Source organism: Patagioenas fasciata, chromosome Z, assembly GCF_037038585.1.
Source record: "Patagioenas fasciata isolate bPatFas1 chromosome Z, bPatFas1.hap1, whole genome shotgun sequence".
NCBI classification, from domain to species: domain Eukaryota; kingdom Metazoa; phylum Chordata; class Aves; order Columbiformes; family Columbidae; genus Patagioenas; species Patagioenas fasciata.
Window position 1 is genome coordinate 44,741,794 of NC_092560.1, and position 16,852 is coordinate 44,758,645.

General features: G+C 36.0%; 1 protein-coding gene across 1 annotated transcript in view; it reads right to left on the reverse strand.

The window, feature by feature from the left end:
* Window positions 1-271: 271 nt before the first annotated feature.
* Window positions 272-16,852, reverse strand: part of SLCO4C1 (solute carrier organic anion transporter family member 4C1) — a 33,968-nt gene continuing 17,387 nt past the window's right edge. Inside the window, exons 6-13 of the mRNA XM_065861093.2 lie at window positions 16,564-16,679; window positions 16,119-16,263; window positions 13,491-13,686; window positions 8,713-8,866; window positions 6,371-6,558; window positions 4,315-4,379; window positions 2,324-2,461; window positions 272-1,116 (exon numbers count right to left, since the gene is read on the reverse strand). Coding sequence (XP_065717165.2) covers window positions 992-1,116; window positions 2,324-2,461; window positions 4,315-4,379; window positions 6,371-6,558; window positions 8,713-8,866; window positions 13,491-13,686; window positions 16,119-16,263; window positions 16,564-16,679 — 1,127 coding nt within the window. The 3' untranslated portion in view covers window positions 272-991. The remainder of the gene's footprint in view (window positions 1,117-2,323; window positions 2,462-4,314; window positions 4,380-6,370; window positions 6,559-8,712; window positions 8,867-13,490; window positions 13,687-16,118; window positions 16,264-16,563; window positions 16,680-16,852) is intronic.

Genomic DNA, 16,852 nt, shown 5'->3' on the forward strand with positions numbered 1-16,852 from the left:
AAAGTGCAGAGGACATCTTGCTCGTTAGAAATTTCCAGTCAACATTGAATAATATTTCAGTAGCAGGCAATAAAGTTTAATATCTGGTAAGAGTGGCTAATTTGTACCCTACGTTCATTTAATAGTACACAATGTATAAGTAAAAAGGAACAATTAAAGCTATGTTTTCCTACTTTTGATGCTTGCATACATATTCTTTGCTAGGATTCAGCTTCTTGGAGTTGAGAAGTTTAGAATTCAGCCAGTTAGAAATTACATAGCTTACACAGAAGTAGTAAGAAAACAGGTTTTATTTTCAAATTTTATGGAAAAATACTAACAATGCTTAGAGAAAGCAGCTTGACAGCAACCTTCTGTATATATTCCAGATGGAAACTCAGGCACTTAAGTATTTTGTTGTTACAAACCCAGCAATCCTATAATAATTATTCACATTTTTCTACAAATGCTAAAAAGTGAACTTATGCCATTAAGATAATACGTAAAAATATTTATAAAATATGTCCATACTTGCACACTCCCAAGCGTATCTACAGTCAAAATCCCCAAAGGTAGTTTCCCAGATTATGTGCACATTGAAGTTCATGTTAAATATCCACAGTTCCCCTTAATATATCAGGTTACTTGTTTTCTTCCACTGCAGTCTCACTTAAGTATTACTTTATAGGCAAGGGGAAAATGTGACTCAGAGTCAGTCCAATTCAGTTTTTTGTTTGTTTGTATCAGAGGATTCCACCCTGTTTCATTTAAGTTATAGAGATTAAAAATTAGACTGCAAATTTAAGTGTCACTTTTTTTGCATATACAAACAGAATACTGAAATGTATGTTTAGGAAGTTAGAGAACACTACAAGTCAAATATTTTAAGTTGTTCAAAAATTGAATATGATCTTTTATATCCAGATAATGGTGTACAAGAACTTTGGTACAAGCATTCCAATGGTGCTTATTCTTATAGGCTTCTCTTGAAAACCCCCAATTTGCTGATTATTTATGTGTGTACAGCAGATACCATTGCCGAATCCTTTTGTGACAGGGCTACACTTGCTGGTGGAGGCTTATACAAACATGCTGCCATGACAATAAAGATGATCGTGATGATTTTGCAAGCAGTACCTGAAGGCAAAGAAGAGAACAGTCCTTGTTGCAGTCATGTTCAATAGTAGATAAGAGTTTTTCAGCCATTTATAAAGTTTAACATACTGAATTACGCTGTAAGACTTTAAATGATTGCTGTGAACTTCAACATATTTTACATGAACTGTGAAGATCAGGTAAAGGCAGTGTTTCAACTGACTTCAGACCCCCCAGCTGCCTGCCAGTTCTTGCTTGCAGCATCTACTGCCATTACTTCAGTTATGTATTTTTTTACCACATTCTAGTCTGAAGTACAAATCTTCCTTGTTTCTTGTTTCAGTACTGTTCTTCAATGCATTCTCTTTGCCACAAACTGAAACTCCCCAAGTAAAACCTGTTAAGTATTCTCTCCTCAACTACCTTTAAAGGCTGTTCCATTTACTCATCACTAGTACCCAGTGGTGTTTGTGCAACTTGGCGGGACAAGGAGAGGGGGAAAAGAGGAGGGATTGTATTTTATGATGAATATGCCTGAGAAGTAATGAAACCTGAAGCTGTGACTCTAGCGTTTTTAATTTCAAGATTAGATGTTAGTAGTTCAGTTTATGAACTGTATCACACTTGCTAAAAGACAGGACAAAAGCAGTTACCACAGATACAAGCTTAGTCTGCCTTCCCTTCCCCAGACATACATACCTCACACACCCGAAGGGAACAGATCATTAAACAACTTTCAATTAGCATTCAAAAAGATTTTCAAGCTCTTAATATTCATTTAGGGAAAAGAACTGAAATATGACAAGAGGAAGAAAGGTTTTCAGATCTTAAGCTGACAACAGACCAAGCCAGATAAGACTGAAATGTGTGCCAATCCCTTAAAGTTCAGTATGATAAGTTCAGTGTGCCAACGAAGACAGACCAAAAAGGAAAACTTTTGTATTACTGTTACTAAAAAAAATATGCTTTCTATGTAATTTTTAAGAGCCATTTAATGTAGCCTTGCTCCTTCCATGATATTTACTATTTATGAAAAAGAAGTTGTTTTGTGTTGGTCTTGGTTTGGCTTGTTTTCTTTGTGTGTGGTGGTTCATTTTTGTCATTGTTTTGGTTTTGTTTTGTTTTTAAAAAATGATTACTGCTAAAAAATAAAAATGTAATGTTCTATTTTAAAATAATTCCCATATGGCAGTCAAGGTCAGTATATCTATTACCTTGTATATGTACTTAACAAGAAGTAGCCACTTACTTATGCCCATCAGCAGATAAGCCATTCTTTTATTGTCATAAACCAAACAGGCTCCTTTAACTTTACATTCATTAATATCCCACAGAGTACAGCTGCTGTCTATAGCAACACCAAATAAAATTGGTCCAGGAATAGTACCTAAAAACACAGTAATATGTCAGAACATTTGAGTTACTTGGAATAGTCTTACCTGGTCTTGCTGTATACAGTAAAATGCCAAGCTGGTGGGGAAGATAAAACTGGAGAGCCACACACTAAACTTAGCATTTTAATCAAAGTCATAGGGCTCATATTACATAGCAAGTGTGCCTCTTCCATTGCTCCCAATTAATAGCTAGGATACGTAGAGTGTCAATTCTTCACATAGCTTTCACTTTATTAAGCAAGAAGTTTGTTCAAAGACTCGAGCTTCTTCTAACTTCCTCAGTTTTACTTGGAAAAGTGTTATTAAAATTGAGGGGAAGGGGAATCAGCTAATCCAGGAAACAGGATTTTAACTGAAACAAAAGTCCCTTTCCTCAGATCACATACACTAACCTGTTCCAAATTCACAAACCCAAAATATTATGTTAATATGTTCAATTATACATCTCATTTCATCCCTCAGATGTAGTTAAGTTCCTAGGAAAAAATTCACATAAAATTAGTAGCATTTAAAATTATTCCTGCCTGGAAGTTACTAGATTTGTGTGATTTTTGTTTCAAAAGTCCTTTGTGAAGCATAAGTGTTTTGCAGCCAGGTATAGACAATTTTATGATAAACACTCCAGGTACATCACTACACATCTACCTAAGGCCTAAACCGTTCTTGAGCTAACAAGCAGCTGCCCTCACTACAGCTAGCTCTTCTGTCTAGCATCCGTGTGGGATTACTCAAGTCTACAGCATAGATATCTTCTTAGTATTAATGCCACTAGTTGCTGCCCCCTTAAGCCTTGGTCAGTACGGGCAATGCAACAAGTTGTATCTTATGCTCAACAATGAAGTCAAAAGTTAAAACTGGGCTGTAGGTATCTTACCTTTGAGTAAAATAGAACAAGGAAGCCCTCATACAACACTTAACATCACCTCCCAGCTAATTTCTACCTGTGCGGTTTACTCCTGTTATGGTTTATTGGTAGAATGACTTAGATTAATTACAGTTTCAAGAGGTACAACAAAGCAGAACTCATGCTGCTAGATATCTGATCTCAAGTGGTAGGGAATGGCTACAGTACTGAACACTGACATAAAAATCTGAACAGTAACTGAGCCTCGACCCAGTCTTGAATTACCTATGCCATTTAAAAAGTGCTGAAGACTAAAACAACAGTTTAAACTATGCCTGAGAAATTCGAATGCATGGTTCAGAGAATGCCTAGATGTAGCTTTATGTTCTGTTTAAAGTGATTCACCTGTCTTACTGAGATCCTGCAGTTCCTTAGATTTAGAATTTAAGTAGATTTCCTACGTAAAACCCAGTAATTAAGAGTGTAGAAGTATCTACAGCTTCTATAAAGACTAAAATTAGTCAAAGGAATTAAAGGGAAGAGAGAAGAGGAAAAACTCCACCTATCCACTTTAAAATATACTGGCATGGCCAATAAAGATACAACTGCATGAGACTGGATCACTTTCTTTTAACTTCTGGAACCTGAGATGTCAACTACACGTAGCAGTTTTCTACTACATCACTTTTTCTCATCTCAACTTCCAGGATACGCTTGCTTCTGAGGGAAGTGACAGCAGGTGACATTTGCTGAAAGAATGACAGTTACCTCTATTTTGCTCATGCCAATAAGAGCAAGAAAGGCAAAAACAAGCAAGCATGCCCAATTTAAAGAGGAATTCGAATCTCAACAGCATCTGCCTTATAACAAGTGTACTCTATTAGCCAAATACAGACTGCTTCAAGCTGCTCTGAAAGATTCTTAGTGCATTATTTTTAAGTGTATGAAAACATCAAATAAGCAGATTATTCAGAGGCAAATGCTTCAACAAGAAAGTCATACCCAGTATTCGCAGAAACACTGACTGTACTCCAAGAGCAAATGAGCGCTGTTTATCTGGCACACACCTGTAAACAAGATTTGCAGTTTAAGACTCAGTAAACAAGTGTTAACTGTTCTGTTTCTCTGCTTTGTCCCTCAGTAAATATGCTTTGTCTTAATATACTCTTTCAGCCTCTCTAATTGCAGAGGGTTTTAGAAATCTCATGTGCAGAACATGTAGCAAAAAACTTCAAGAGGTATTTTGACAAACGATAGAAGCAACTCCTATAGCTCATCAAGGAATTTTAGAGTGAACTCATTTAACAGAACAGTATAAATAAAAAGCTAGCTTACCAGCAGCACCCCGATATACTACTGAACATTTTTTCCACAGACCAACCAAGGAACTAAGGACAGCACTAGGATGCAATCCTGAGCTACTATCCCTTAAACAGTAATACACTAATTGATACTAGGCTTCAGCAAAGCACAAGGTATTTCCCATATTTTTTTATATAGTCACCTGACCTACCAGTTTTGGCCTGTTCTATACAAATAAATATATTGATTTAATAACTAGCAGAATTTACTTCCCCTTAGTGCCTACCCATTTCTTTCAGATATTTCTCCAGTAAACACTTTATCCTGACAGTGTCCTAAAGATACTATCATAAAGATTAAATACAGCCTAATTTACTTAATTTATACAGATTAGTTTCAGCACTTTAAAAACAAAATAAATAAACTGTATCATTGAAACACTGTCAGTGCTAAAAAACAAACAGCACTCGGGACTTATTCTCTTATTCTAGAATATGTATAAGGATTAGACACAGAACAACATCCAAGATAAGCAGCTATCAGCAGTCACTGTTAGGATCCCCCTACCCATAAAGGTGAGTAGAAGAAGGAGAAAGTGTTTTTGTCTAGCACTAGAACACTGTCATGAACACACAGATTTAACCTAAAGCTACACAAAACAGGTCCACTGAAAAGATAACATAATATACATATATACAATTTAAATTAGTTCTTGCAGATTTAAAGTGCTCTGCTCCATAAAAACTGTTTAACCATTTCACTTGAAGTATATAATAATTCAAAATTCCAGATGTTATTGCTTAAAACTAATAAAAGTGTGTTAGCTCAGTTTTGAAGATAACGCACCATTCCAGCATTATTCTGCCCCCACACTATTATGACAGGGTGTTAATTCCAGATTTGCATGAATTCTGAACAGGATGCTCCTACAAAGCACTGTTGCAGTGTATCATTTCCCTCCTCAACTCCTTGCCTGGAAAGCTGGAAAAAAAAACATCTAACCACATCCTCCCAAAGCATCATGTATACAGTGCATGTATACCTATGCACCATGAACTTTTTCTCTCTAGAAAGATTAGAGGTACAAGTCAGATGTCAACATAAAGTGTAACAGCTCTACTTTCAGAATGAGGACAACATTTAAAAAACAAAATTATCTAGTTCTCATGACTATGAAAGACAGTCAAGCCACTGGCTAACAGACACATACATCCTGTCACTTTTTATATTAATGACTACCATACATACAATGTCAATATCATATGAAAGGTAGTCTACAGCTCTTGACAGATCACAATTTTGCAAGTCAGAACTCTGAACTGAGACATGAATCAAAGGTTGATAATACAAAACTGGTATCTATTTTGACCTTTTCTTGATACAACTGGAAATCCTACCACTACTGATACACAGGCTAGTTGAATATTTTCTTCATCCAAGCACATGGCACTTTATTCCTTCTTGCTTTGACTAAAAGTCAGGAACGCTCCCATTAAAGAGGGATTTTGCTACAAGTGGGAAAGAATTTTTTTAATAGATTCAAACAGTATCTACTAACCAAATGTTATTAGAGATAGTGAACAGTGTATGACTGTCCTCTGCTTTGAGTACTGCCTGCTTTCTATACAAAGTACTACAGCAGAAAATCCCACACACATTGGTTGAAGTCCACATTCCAAAGTAAAACAAATCAGAGTACTTCACCAATCTGAGTTTTCACAAGAATGCTACCTATTTCTCAGCCCTGAAAACGTACCTGAGAATGGCAACAGTTGTTGGAGTAACAGCCATAAATGTAAAAACAACAGCAAAAAAGAAGAAGGTCAGGAATAACGATAAAAATTTGCATTGTGTTGGACACTTCCCAGGGGCAGCTTGATACAGAAAGTCTTCCAAACCAGTTTCTCTTTTTGGTTTCCCAACACAGGAACAGTTGTGGTATGTCTACAAGTAATTTATAAAACAAAATTTAAAGAATTATATAAGTGACACTAATATGGCAGACGTTCATTGGTTCTGCACCACACTGAACACAAGAATAAATCCTGATTGTACAGTATGGGAAACAGTTCATTTCCTGCTGATAGTATAACACTATAACCTTCATTTTTGAAATTGGTTCATCAGAACTTGAATAATTCAGGTCACCTGAGGAAAAGCTATTTTTAGTTTTGTTATCTAAAAAGACAGTGGTATTCATTTTGTATGAAGCAAGTTTTTAAGTACAAGCACAAAAAAACTAAAGATTTTAGAGTTCCAGGCACAATCATATGCAGTACATAAAACTATGCAAAAACACCAGTGTTGGTGAAATGCTAATTTTTGCACTCAAATCTCATTACAAATCAGTGAATTTAATGCTGGTTACTGTATACAATTAAGAAAGGGCAAACTACACTGTTAAAAACAAGACTTTCTAAATACTGACATAAACTGAAATTAAAAAATGAATATATACTTTTCAAACAAATTGCTTTTTTGAAAATGTTATAAACACCACAGAGGGTGTGAAGGGTTGGAGGAAGGGAGAAAATGTCCCTTTTCTCTTCTCTTCTGTTTTCTTTCCCTGTATGAGACCTGTTTCATTTGCAAGGTGTAACTTCTGAACAAAGTATAGCCAAAAGCTGCAGTTACCTTACGGCAGAAGGTATTTTACATGACTCTCAAAAAGTATTTTTTTCCAATACCGCAATAGGTTAATGTTAACTGTTTATTAACCAAAACTGCTGTTTGTTTCTGTACAATTCAAAAGTTACACTTCAAAAACCTTTAACTCTCCTGACTACTAAAAAATGTTAGTTGAACCAGTTTCATTCTTTAGATTCACATCTACTTGTGCCACTATTACCTCATGCCTTGTTTTTCAAGCTTATATAACACATAGCTAGTTACAACAGGAGCAGAACAAACTGGAAACAACAAAAGTTCACATTCTTCAGAGATCTTAGCAAGTCCCATATCAAGCTTGACAGTCTTGTCTACGAACAGGCTGTTTTTTTACATTTGGCTGTGCTTGACAGGAAGAGAGGTGAGCTCTACTCTTAAGCAAGATTGCTTTTGTAAGCAGGCCAACAAACAGAGTAGTTTTATGCTCTTCATTTACATCCAAAGTTTGTTTTCAAATTAAAAAGAAAAAAAAAATACATCAGTGAAGTGTGAAGCTTTCACAGTAAGAAGTAGTCAGTCTCCTACATTTTCTTCTAGATAATATCTCCTTTCATTTGACACTGGTCCCCACAGGCACCCTCTGGTTCAGCTTGCCTGCTTTTAGGATCTTCCTACACTCCTTTCACATCCCTGCTGACCAATAAAGCCCTACAACGGAAGAAGGCTCAGAGCAAATGGAAAAGGGCTATGTGCCCATGAAGCTCACAGAACAATGCAGACTGTGAGAGAGCACAGCTACTGCAAAGAAAGCTATGCAGAAAAGAAACAGCTGAGTGGATCAATTTGTGGTGTACATGTTTTTCCCTGAGCTCATTAAGAGTGTGCAAGTCTCCCTAAGTTAGCCAGACCAGCATGGCAGGAGTGTGGCTCAGCCCAACATAAGTTATAAAAAGCCAGGCAACTAACAGAAGAATTTCAAAGAGCAATGAGTTTGAGCTTGGCTTTAACCCCCACATATGCTTTCCCAACAACTAGAGAGGCTGAGCATCATGATGGTGAGCAGGTCAGAGACTGGTAATGGGAATCTCACTTGTGTTGTGACTGAACTCTGTTTTGCAATTGGTGTATTTTCCTAAGTGTAAATTCCATTTGCATTGTGTTTTCAGTATATTTTGTATCACACTGCCAAATCAGAAATCCTGTGTAACATCAACTGTCCTCACATAAATAAATTAGATAATGAACATCACACCCTCCACAAAAGGAGCATCTAAAAGCACCTGGTCAGAGAGTATTGGATTCTGATGCATATCATTCATCCTACTTAGACCTGTATTTCCAATCTATAACAATTTTTCTTGTAGTAACTACAACTTAGATTCAGAAATACTGTGATTCCTGTCATACTAGTGGAAGAATGCTTTCAATGTAAAACGCATTTTGCAGGAAACCAGAACAGACCATGTGAGCTATCTTCATAGCGTGAAGTACCTTTTTTATGTTGTTAAAAAGATGTGATGCACATCCTGCGAAACAGGGAGAAAAGTACTGGACTTCATCTCTGCCACAAACTGGGTAGTACATAGAGCGCAAACAGCTGCAATTAGCATTGCATGGTGCTGTTAAGTTATTTGGCACACCTGTTCTGAAAGGTAAAAGTTAATAGGCTTTTACTAAAGTAATTTTAAATAGCACATACGTAAATAAGTAATGCAGTATTTACAGGATAATACATCTCAAAATATTCAATTCAGGTGATTCATGCACTAAATTGTTTAAAAATAAACTATATTCCTAACAGCTACAATTCTAAAGGAAATTCCCATTTATTCTGCATTTATTCTGTATTTGTGTGTGCTATTGTTACTTCCATAGATTATTCCTCCAATTTCCATTCACAAAACAGATGATGAAATTCTGTGTCCCAATCTAACTCTTCCATAATTTCCTCTCTCCCACACACTGACATTTGAATTTGTTCAGTTTACAGTTTTAAAAAGAATGCAACAAGATTAAAAGCGGTATTCAGTATTATTTAGTCTATGGAGCGTATTAAATGGTCTTCTTCCTGTTTTGGATTCAAGTCCAGTTGGAAACCCACTGTATTTTTATTATTTTTAACACTGATATGCAGAGTGCCATGACATACAGTCAGTTTTATCACACCCAAAAGAATTACCTCTGGCTGTTCAGGGAGTAAGTAATAAAGAAGAGAATTTAATTTAAGTCTTGCTTGCTATAACTACTGTCAATTTAGGTCTTTACTTCCAGTATAAGCCGTAGTGTGGCTGTATTTGAAGTAGTCCCAATATATTATTAGTATCAAAAATAAATTTGTGATGCGGGAGGACCTTCCTAAGATATAACTGGAGAGAATAAAAATACCCTTTGCTTTTCTAATAGTAGTGCATTAATCAGTAAAAAAGCTTCACAGATTAAGAATTCAGTCAGTTGAAATCAGGATACTGTCACTGCCAGCAGTTTAAATGTTGTACTGTAAACTGAAAGTTCCAGACTCATTACCTAAAAGGCAGATTGCTTTAAGAGAATCTAAGATGGTCACAAATCCTATGAGGAGAAATAATTTATCTAGGAATTTAGCTGGTTACTTACACAGAATTCAAACTGCACATGGAATATTAGGGACATCGTAACTACATTATATATATACTTAATTTGGTGGTAGTATAGTTGAACCCTACTCAGTTACATTAGTTCATTCTTCAAAGCTAGCTTGCTCTGGCTTAAAGCACTACAGTGCACCATAGCCAAACTAGTTAACCACAGGTTTGTTCATACAGTGCCTTGTTACCCTATGAGGCATGCCAGGCCTAGAAGTATTTAATGAAATCATTGGTGACATTTGTCTTATTTACATGTGCAGACAATGTCTCTCTTCCCTGACCTACAAAGAGAGACTGAACCTGTAGTTATGCATGGTCAGAGAAAATTATTAAAGTAATGAAAAAATACACTTTAGTGTATATAGGTTTTTATGACATGGACCTTCTTATTCTAACATCATTTTTCTAAAGATACCTAGCAGATGAGGCCATTAAATAGTCTTTAAGAGCTCTATAGTTTGGGTATTTTTTCACAGCAAAACAAAATAAGGACTCCCAGAGACCTGTGTGAATGAACTGAACTATAGAAATAATTGCTGCATTTCTGTTCAAGCTTTCAAAGAAATATTGGGTTAAATAATTTGGCAAAAAGAATTACTCAGTCTAGTAAACACTTCAAATAAACTACTTTAGTTCTGCTTACAGCCTAATTTAGTTATAAGCAGAGCTACCACAAACAATATACTCTGTTCATTCACATATGAACTCTAAAGTGATCTCAAACTCACGTGGTTCCTGTACTAAACTTACAAAAGCTTTCCTCAGCCTGACACCTCCAGGTTATTTTTCAATAGAAAGAGAATGCTTGCTGTGAAGGATTTCTTAAAAAATCTCCACAAAAATGAATCTGTAGGAATTTCCAACTCAACTCTCAGAGCACTCAATTTATTGTTTCAGAAGCATTTGTTCAGTAGCATAAGCAGGAATTAGAGGCTTGGCTATTCTTCCACAAGCTTACAAATGCGTGAAAGCTGCTACTACTTATTTTAGTCGCTTATTGCTTCATGGAAAACAGTTTCAGAACTGGCACTATATTAGTGCCACTAACTATTCTGATGCAGGTCACATGTCCAACACACAACAGTGAATTAGATAAAACAGATACTAAGTAGAGAGAATTATTTCAGGATTGGTTAACTCCAAGTTGCTGTAGATAAGAGAACTTCAGCAACGCTTAAAATACATAACTGCTGAAGCTACACAAACCCATCAAATAAAATTTAACTGCATTTAATGCAGGACATAAATCAATTCAGCTATATCTACTGTCAGCTGCCCATTATCATAGAACCTGGTATAAAAATATGGATAGCTTCACATACTGTTATCTATACAGCCTCTTTAAGTATTCAGTTGCTACACACATATGCTTTTGCTTAATATTTAACTATAAACTTTCCACAACACCTGTATCCTAATCTTCACAGTTCTAAGGTGTCCACAGTAATCTTACAACTAGCATTTTTTTTCAGACACTGAAGCATAGCAGAGCTATGTTTTAAGTATCAAATGTCAACACTAGCCTTTGCAGATACTGTCAATTGATACATGTTGTAAAGTTGGAATCAGAATGAATGGTAACTTGGGCTATTGCAAAGAAAGCTATGCAGAAAAGAAACAGCTATGTCAGCTGAGTGGATCAATCTGTGGTGTAAACGTTTTTCCCTGAGCTCATTAAGAGTGTGAAAGTCTCCCTAAGCTAGCCAGACCAGCATGGCAGGAGTGTGGCTCAGCCCAACATAAGTTATAAAAAGCCAGGCAACTAACAGAAGAATTTCAAAGAGCTATCAAAGAGCTGGGCTTCAAGGATTTTTTTTTTTCCAGTCACCAGGATACATAATTTGGTTTATTCATTTTATATGACTTCTGGCAAAAGAAATACAAAAGAATGGTTAAGGCATCATGGCATGAAATTTCTACCCCGTTAGAAAGCAAAGTCTGAATGTCTTCAATCACTGCTGCCTCCAAACCCTCTGAATCTCTGTGCCCTTAAGCTAAAGTTATCTGTTCTATTGTTTTCACACTTATCTAAATGAAAGATCTAAAAGATATCTGGTTCCTCTTTCAAGTAACTTTGTATTTTTGAGAAAAAAAAAAAAAGTGGTACTTGTCAGTTATGTTTATGTCAATGCTTCCATTAAAGGACCTGGGAAAATTAGTAGCCTTCACACTCTGTGACATTTGTGCACTTAGTTGCCTCCATGAGTAAGATGTGATTTTTCTGCAGTCTATTTGTTAGATGTTAATTTTAATGCAGTCAAAAAGCATGATAAATATCAAGTGATGAAATTATATAGCTAATGGTTGATTAAATGTTTATCATTTTTCCTGAGAAATATTACCAAGCTGGATGTGCATTACAGGATACAAAACCAATTTCTTCCTCAACCCATCTTCTGCATATCATGGTGCACTTCATGCTGTTATGTCAGTAAAATCCTATTCCTCATCCTACTTAAGTTAAAATGCCTTTTTATGCACTAGTGTGTAACTTAGAGATTCTGCTTTTGTGCAAGGTAGAGGTGCTTAACCCTTTTCTAAAATGCGGGCTGAACAACAGCACCTGGCTCTCTGGCAGAGCCTCAAACAGCTGGAGTTGCCTCTGGCTCTGACAATTCATGTAAGAATAACTGAGCACTCAAGAGCACAATTTTTGCACAGCTACCTGCCTTCTTGTTGCTCTTAAACACTGATTATGCTACTTAAAACTATTAGAATTGAAGCATTATAAATTATAGCTAATTCCTTAATGAGGCATGACTGGGCATTTTATACAACATAGTGCCTGTGTTGGTGATTCAATCAAATATATTCAATGTTGAAGTTTTAAAAGTGGACCTAGAAATTCATTCTCTAAAGAATGCTTATGCTTGCAGATATTTTTCATCTTGCTTCATTATTATTTTTCTTATATTTTTTCCCCTACTGCCATACCAGTTTCCAGAGTAAGCTTTGTACACAGCAACAGGAAGAACATTCATCCTAGAATTTCTACTACAATTACTACAAATATCTAAAAATTAGCAATAGACTGAGTTCTCATTCAGAATGAGAATTGTGTTTAAGAAAAGTACTAATTGTTTAGAGAAGTCTTTCCTATACATGCTAGCCAAGAATATTTTGAATTATATTTCAGTTAACCATATTAGTCCACCCATCTTATTCTTCATCTTCAGTCACTGAGCTATGCTCTGTTTGTATTAAATTTCTACCTCTATAAGCCATTTTATCAGGAAAAAAGAAAGCCTTCTTTTTAAATGGATGCTAGATATGTTAGAACCTGGTCCTAAAACTTCTTTGTTTTTCTGGGGAAAAAAATTTAAATTAGTCTAAGTTGCAACAAACAAAATTAGCTGTAGTCAATACAGTCACTACTACGCCTAGAATGGTTACAGAAGCTGGGATTTTTTTTGTTGAGCAGGACCAGTCTGCTCAAAACATTTTGCAGGTAACGTATCATTATGTTTTCTTGTCTATGACATTATTACAAAGATTCCAAAATCAAGATTTTAGAGTACCATAAAACATTTCAGTTTCATACACAAAGGCAAAATATAACATTTAAAAATGTTTTGTATTCTGTGATGTAGCTTATTTATTTTAAATATTACTACCAAACCCAAAAGTGCATTAAAATATATTTACCCATTATATGTTTCGGAGACACCTGCGAACGGTTCATTCCCACATTTAGCAAATAAAAATGCTGTGTTTAACAGTAAGGCCACAGAACAAGTGCCTATCATAAACTTGATTATGCTTTTGCAATCCATTTTGCATCTGGAAACCAAGATGCCACTTATTATTTGTCCTAGTGCTGCTGCTGGAATTAATACAAGCCCTAGAGGAAAACAAGACACCAGCAATTACAAAAATGCAAGATATAACTAGTGAAGCAATTTAGAATGCAATTTCATGTTAAAAAAAAAAAAAAACAACCCACAACATAACAAATACCTGTATCTAAAGATGCAATATCATGTCATTATCAAACCATCCTGCCAGAATATACTGGCATGAGTAATTTATTCTACCCTTACATTATCTTTAGTCTGTCCAGAGGTTCAACTTGACAGTGTAATTTATAGTTCAACAGAGCAAAACTAAGTTACTTTAGATCACTACATATTGGCCAGGTATCTCTGAACACCAGTTCATGAAACTAGAAAATGTTCTTTCATTGTTTCAGTGTTTTGTTGGTTTTGTTTTGTTTTTTTCACATGTCCAAGTTCTATGTTACACATTTGTGTTTTTAACTTTTAAATAGGAGAAAATAATCACTATTATACAAGAGACAACACAAGATACAATAAGGCATCTACAGAAAGATTTTCAAAGTCTAGCTCAGTGGGTCAGTTTTGCAATCATAGTCCATATAGTCCATCATAATCTATCCTCTTTGCAGTATTAAGATTTGCAATAAACAACTGAGCATTTTTTTTATAACTAATCTACAATATAACACAGAACTCAGAGTAACTTGCACCAGCCTAAGACAGCTCAGTTATAGTGGCAGAACTGCATAGGCCATAGACACCCATAGTTTAAACAGTTAACATGACTGTTGATAACACTGTGCATTGCCAGTCAGGTGAGGGAGGTGATTGTCCCGCTCTGCTCTGCACTGGTACGGCCTCACCTGGAGCACTGTGTGCAGTTCTGGGCGCCACAGGATAAAAAAAGATATTAAGCTAGTGGAGTGTCAGGAAGAGGGCTATGAAGTTGGTGAAAGGTTTGGATGGGAAGCCATATGAGGAAAGGCTAAATTCACTTGGTATGTTCAGCCTGGAGAGAAGGAGACCTCATCGTGGTCTACAGCTTCCTCACAAGGGGAGGAGGAAGGGTAGGAGCAGATCTCTTCTCTCTGGTGACCAATGACAGAACCTGAGGGAACGGCAGGAAGATGTGCCTAGGGAGGCATAGGTTGGACATTAGGAAAAGGTTCTTCCCCCAGAGGGTGGTGGAGCACTGGAACAGGCTCACCAGGCCTGGCCTGACACCATTCAAGAAGAGACCAGACAACACCCTCAGACACATGGTGTGAACTGTGGGGTTGTCATATGTAGGGACAGGAGTTGGACTCAGTGATCCTTGTGGGTCACTTCCAACTCAGGATATTCTATGATTCTAGACTGGCTAGCTCATCATTAGTTCAGGTACAGCTAACTTTGAACATTAGTGTAGGCATTTCTTTAAAGCTCTGCATTTGATTGACACTATCAATATTTTCAACTCATGTAGACAAAAAAGGAACATTCAGTTTTCCACTTCACTGATTACTCTTTAACGATTGAGTATATATTCCAATGTATTTTTATGTAAAACTTGCAGATACTTCGTTTGAAGCAATCATGTCTGAACAGTGATAGTACTATCTAGTACTATCCAGGGTATTAAGTCATTCAGAAGACTCTCTCGAATGTATTTCTGTTGCAGAAAGAGCACTTTAACTTACATTTGCTTATTTTGCAGCAGTATACAGCTCAAGTGATTTAGCAAGACATGTTCCAGAAATATAAAGTCTGCTGTATTACAGATCTGTTGGCCTATCTGCCTTGATTTGGTTCTTGTTCTTCAGAAGTAATTGTGTCAGCCATGTGACCCTACCTAGTGCAGGTCTTCCATCAGATTTTTCTATTTGTTTCTCCAATACCAAGCTTTCCATAGCCCTCCTCTGTTCCACCTATTACTTCTGCACATCAGGCAACAGGAATAAGTGACAGTAAGCCAACTACAGAAGCAGTTGCCCAACAGTTTTACGCTATACCCTGATTAATCATGCTATTGTAAGCTACTCCACTGTAACATTATGGTGGAATTGAAGAAGCAAAAGGTCAAGTCAACCCCTTACTTGCAGTAAGCACTGCCTTTTCGCAGCTGCCCTTTTTGCTTCCTTTAGCAGGAACTAAGGCTTAATGCTCCTTCAGCTGATTTTAAATGAGGAAAATTAAATGTTTTTCACCAAGAACAAGGAATAAATTACAGTTTCAACAGCACACAAAATTGTCATTCTACTTTGAATATGAGTATCAAATCTTCTAAACCTATAGACAACAAGCAGATTTCCACCCTTGATGAATTAAGTACTGCAGTTTTCATAGGGTAGGCAAAAATAATACAAAAATACTATTTCTGTTGTGGAACCTGCATTTCATAAGTATATTTCCAAATACTTCAGTCAAACACAAGATGCCTCTATAAGCTTCCCCATTTAATGTTAATAAGGTTTTCAGCACAATATACTTCAGATTTAAAAATGAAAAGCAAGATTACCTCCAAGAGTTGCTGAAAAACTTGATGTCTTTCCAAACTGATTTTCTATAATTTTTGGTAGAAAAGTAGCAAAGCCAGTGGCAACTAAACTTTCTGAAGAACTGGCTAATATTAGAGTCATAAGCACTGGATTCTTCAACAGTATCTATGGGGGGAAATTACCATAACAGTCAGGAAATTATTTCATTGTAGTACCACATAAATTGGAAGTCACTATATTTTAAAGTAGATATTCTTATGTGCAACTTCGCTAATAAGCTTTTCTTGCTTTAACAGTCTTAAGCATCAACAAAATGAGTATGCATTAAATTACCCACAGCACTGGAGACTTCCCTTTCACAACAGGATAAAGAAGCAATTACCTTTCTAAACACTTCTGTACTCCCTGAAAAAGAATTTCATCTCCCCAAATATATCACTTCTAGTAAATTCAGGATATTCTTACCAGGAGAGCCACAGGAAAGTCTTTAAAACTTTTTCCAATATTCTTGGTCTCAACAAGTGTTTCACTTCCATCATTATGAGTTTCAGAGATTTTTCCAGCCTGTATTTTTGCTGTTCCTACAAATGGGCATATGTATTGACAATTAAAACATTGAACACTGCTGCTCTTGAAGTCAGAAAAAGCATCAAAATAAGTGCTTCCTTTCCTCGGGAAAACTAGATCAGACATTGTAAGACTTCTTCAATATTTTATTAGTACAGATCCATGGAGAGATTAATAATATATCACT